Source organism: Blastocystis sp. subtype 4, assembly GCF_000743755.1.
Source record: "Blastocystis sp. subtype 4 strain WR1 chromosome Unknown seqid_0519, whole genome shotgun sequence".
NCBI lineage: Eukaryota > Bigyra > Opalinata > Blastocystidae > Blastocystis > Blastocystis sp. subtype 4.
Window position 1 is genome coordinate 1 of NW_014569028.1, and position 4052 is coordinate 4052.

The 4052-nt window shown below is 37.2% G+C and overlaps 3 protein-coding genes across 3 annotated transcripts; 1 reads left to right on the forward strand and 2 right to left on the reverse strand.

The window, feature by feature from the left end:
- Nucleotides 1–127: 127 nt before the first annotated feature.
- Nucleotides 128–751, reverse strand: JH06_5589 (prolyl-tRNA synthetase associated region; the record flags this gene model as incomplete). The annotated part of the gene is made up of 4 exons (XM_014669510.1): nucleotides 128–238; nucleotides 270–560; nucleotides 591–696; nucleotides 726–751. 4 exons carry the CDS (start codon nucleotides 749–751, stop codon nucleotides 128–130), a joined length of 534 nt encoding a protein of 177 aa, XP_014524996.1.
- Nucleotides 752–1641: 890 nt separating this feature from the next.
- Nucleotides 1642–2178, forward strand: JH06_5175 (DNA Directed RNA polymerase 1; the record flags this gene model as incomplete). The annotated part of the gene is made up of 4 exons (XM_014669511.1): nucleotides 1642–1720; nucleotides 1753–1922; nucleotides 1955–2031; nucleotides 2064–2178. The coding sequence occupies 4 exons, from the start codon at nucleotides 1642–1644 to the stop codon at nucleotides 2176–2178; spliced, it is 441 nt and encodes a 146-aa protein (XP_014524997.1).
- A 61-nt stretch (nucleotides 2179–2239) lies between these two features.
- JH06_5176 (hypothetical protein) lies at nucleotides 2240–3603 on the reverse strand (the record flags this gene model as incomplete). Its single annotated transcript, XM_014669512.1, has 9 exons — nucleotides 2240–2350; nucleotides 2381–2533; nucleotides 2563–2618; nucleotides 2649–2721; nucleotides 2752–2890; nucleotides 2921–3085; nucleotides 3136–3199; nucleotides 3229–3396; nucleotides 3429–3603. 9 exons carry the CDS (start codon nucleotides 3601–3603, stop codon nucleotides 2240–2242), a joined length of 1104 nt encoding a protein of 367 aa, XP_014524998.1.
- Nucleotides 3604–4052: the final 449 nt, after the last annotated feature.

The following is a 4052-nucleotide window of genomic DNA, read 5'->3' on the forward strand; positions in this document are numbered from 1 at the left end:
AATGTAATGAGAGAGTAAATGTGTAGTTCTACACTCTTGTACAGGTTGTTGATGTTCCTCACTTCCATGGACTTCAGACCAAGACCGTTGAGGAATAAAACCAATGAGTCGTATTTTGGAGAGGATACTAGTCTGTTTGATTCACACAAACAGTACATTTTGTAAAAGAAGTGATTGTTGGTTTTTCAATTTTGATGTAGTCATCACACTTCATTTTTAATGTATGTGTTCTCAAGCCCTAATAGATCACACCATGATTCTTCTCTTACGCAATTAAAGTATATTATATCACCTTGCTCTTGTAGAGATACGTCCATAAAGGTAGGAATAGGACTCTCTCCAAGAACACTTCCAAATGGCGGAACTGCTCCTGAAAGACATCCCGTAATAGTCGGTACTTCTTCCAATGGTACAAATTCCACACGACCAACAACCTTCTTGACAAGTTTCCAATCAATCTGCTTGCTTGCACTCATCACAAGAAGCCATATCCCCTTCTTTCCTTTTACTAGAATAGCCTTGGCCCCACTTTCCAAAGGCGAATTACGGATTTCTGCAGCCTTATGATGACATCAGCACTAAACCATTACCTCAGCAGAAGTCTTTGCAGGCCTATGGACCATTTCTTCATAAGCAACGTTGTTATCTTTCAACAGTTTAATTACTTTGTTATAGGTTTCAGGTGTTTCAACTACTCTAGCTTATCAATTACGACATATCCAAACTCTTCTTGAGGATCACTTTCACTCATGATGATGGACAAAAATAAAAATACCAATACTCATAACACTATATACTTTTCCAAAAACAAACAGACAATAGTTAACAATCTTGTTAATACATCCGTTCAAATAGACCAATTATTTGTGTACCAATAATATACTACATAAAGACCTCATCTTTCAATCCATTCGACCTAAACGACCATGCATCGTTCTGTACTGGACTCTTTGCTTTAGATATCAATTCGACACATACATTAGAGGTAGGACAACTGAAATCAGTATCAGAATCAGTCCAAATGACCAAGCAGTGATACTCACTTCTCCTTTTGCAATACCTATTACTTCGCTCTTTAGATTGAACAAACTAAAAATATTCGTACACTGTCTACCATTCCTAGTATGCTTAATCAACAAATGACTCTTTTACTACTCGTTCAATTCCACTTTTTGATTTCAGATAACTGAAGCATAATATTCAATAAACAATTACTTGAATCAACGTCATGTATCACAACAAACAGCACAAGGTTAGATTTGTTTACTCTACTAGCAATCATTATCTTCATTCAATAGATTTCCTTCCTTGATCTGTAGAAAAGGTATGAGTGACTTTTAACTCCATGAAAATCTTAATCTCACATTAGCTCCCCAAATAGCAGAATCACAAGTCATTTACTAAACTGATTCCAATTCACTCACATCTTTTCAAGATGATAATATAGAATTCTTCTATTTAGACTCATTTTAAAACTATTCTCCAAATTCATTCATTCTTTCGACATCCTCTTGTTCTCCGTTGATTCACTCGCATTCCATTATTCAATGTAGTTCACAGAAGTAGAATGTACCACTACCCCCATCTATGAAAGAGAAGAGTTCATTCAAATTGTTTTTGTCAGTTTTCGAGTCACTGAGAATGGCTGACGGTCCTATTCTCTTCGAGGAGATTTTTGAAGTTAGAAGCGTGAATCCTGATGGAAAGGCATTCGAAAAGGGTTGAGAGAATGGTAATTCGATTGATCTGTAGTTACTCGATTTGCTGCAACTTCGATGACGTACAACATGGAAATGCTGATCGATATCAACACGGATATATATCCTTTGAAGGGAAACGACAAGTTCACACTTGCTTTGGCAAGTACTTTATACAGAGACAATCGTCCTGATCCAGGTGTCTATACAGACTATTCAAAAGAGGTAATCGATAGTGTAGAACGATTAGGGTATAGAATACGTTAATGGATGACTATGAATATTGTATGTATGGAAAGGTATTCAAGTATCAATACAAAGATAATGGAAAGATGTTGGGTGTAGAGGTTGGTTTTAAGGTTGTAGTTTGATCTATATCTCGTATGGTGGATTGCTGATGAGTCTAGAAGGAGAAATGAAGCACATTGAGAAGGTGAAGTATGGTGATCGTGTGTATTGTCTGATTCGAACAATCAAATAAAGTATCGTATCTTTATCTTGCTTCTTTGTTCTATTCACCGTTTGGTTTTCTTTCGTTTTGACTACACATCAGTCTTTCCATTCTCACTTACGTCATTTTTATTTTCATGAGTTGTCCATCGCTTCACAGGTGTATCAGGAATCGGTAGGAGACCATGATCAGCTTCACATTTCTATTCTCATATTCTCTTCAACTCACCTACTATCGCCATTAAAAGAACCACAATCTTCTGTTTTAACAAAAACAGTTTCATTCGAGTCTCATAAGAGAGGTTTTGAAGATTGGCCAACTTCAGCTCCTCCACGATATGTCGATATTCCTCTCGCAAATCTCGACCCATCTCAAATTCTGCTTTCTATTCTTACAACCATTCCTTTCTCTTACATGACACTGACTTGCTAGAAATACTCCTGATCGAGGTAATGGAACACTCTTGAATTCTTCCTCTCATTTTTCATCTTATCTCCTACTCATCACATTTGATATCGTTTGTTTCATCACTTCTGGAGATATCCGAGGTCCATAAGAACGACGACTATCTGGCTATACATCATACCTTCAACACATTCATACAGAACCAATCAATGTTAACTTCTCCTGAATTGTCTTGAGTCGTTGTTGCATCTGTTTCTCTTCCACTTGACTCAGTCCAGGAGATCGAAACAGGATATCCAGTTGTCGTCTTCGCACAATACTACTCTCAACATCGTATCTATTCGTTACCATCTCACTCCTTCTCTACCGATATCGCAAATACTCCTCTTCTTCTTCACTTAACTTTTGACCCAAATTACGACGACGATCTAAGATGGTGTTTGTGATCTCGAGAAACACCATTTGACAATCTTCCAAAGAAAACTGCTTGGCTGAAAATCGATCCATAATCACTGGCCAACGCAAATCATATCTAGACTCAACTCAATCCAACAATCACACTCTCTACACAGACGGAATAACTCATCCGAATGTTCTCGAGTCCAATTGGAAGGAGTATCAAAGAGACAATCATCAAACTCTTCAGCTACACTTCATATCAAACCCCATAAATACGTGTATATGTTATCACATTGATTTTAATATTGAATCGAGCAAATGGATAGTCAGGATATTCCACAGTACTTCGAACCCAATGTCGGAATGATACACCATCTGTTCGAGCCGAACTTTTGAATTCCTTATAGGACCATCTCTGAGCTGGTTCTTTCGATATCACAATCTCTGAAGAATCAACAGAAACAACAAAACCACACTCTTCTTCTCTTCAAACACAAAATCTGGAGGTGGATTACTTTCACTCACCAAATCACGCAAATATCGAGGAAGAGTAGCATAAGGATCCTTCTTTGTCTCTTTCTTTGATTTCTTTGTTTCCTTTGGAATTTCCTCACTCTTGTCAATTCCAAGGATATCAACAATATCGGACATCCCTTCTTGACAATGAGAAAACTGACTCAATTCATTATTTCATTCCTATTTGACGCAAAGTGTAGAATTGGATTTCATGAGTTCCACAGACACTGTAGGAAGAGAAGAAATGTTGTTCAATGTGAAGAGTCTCAAACGATCTCAGCCAGCATCTTCAGATCAGGAATCATCAAATTCAACAGAAAAGAAAACAAAGATAACAAAAGCAAATGATTTGAAAACAGTGATGGAACGAGTGAACGTATTTCTGGTTTCAATAGATTCGAATGATGATGTATAGGGTGATGATAAGAAATTCAAAAAGGCATGTCCTATCTATCAAAAGATCCTCCAAGAACGTAGCATGGATCCATCCTTGAGTGATGAGGATCGTGAATTATTGTTTTCAGGCATTCGAAGAGTTATTTTGTCTGTGGAAGTGTTGTTCTGTTCTTCAAATTGGGAATCAC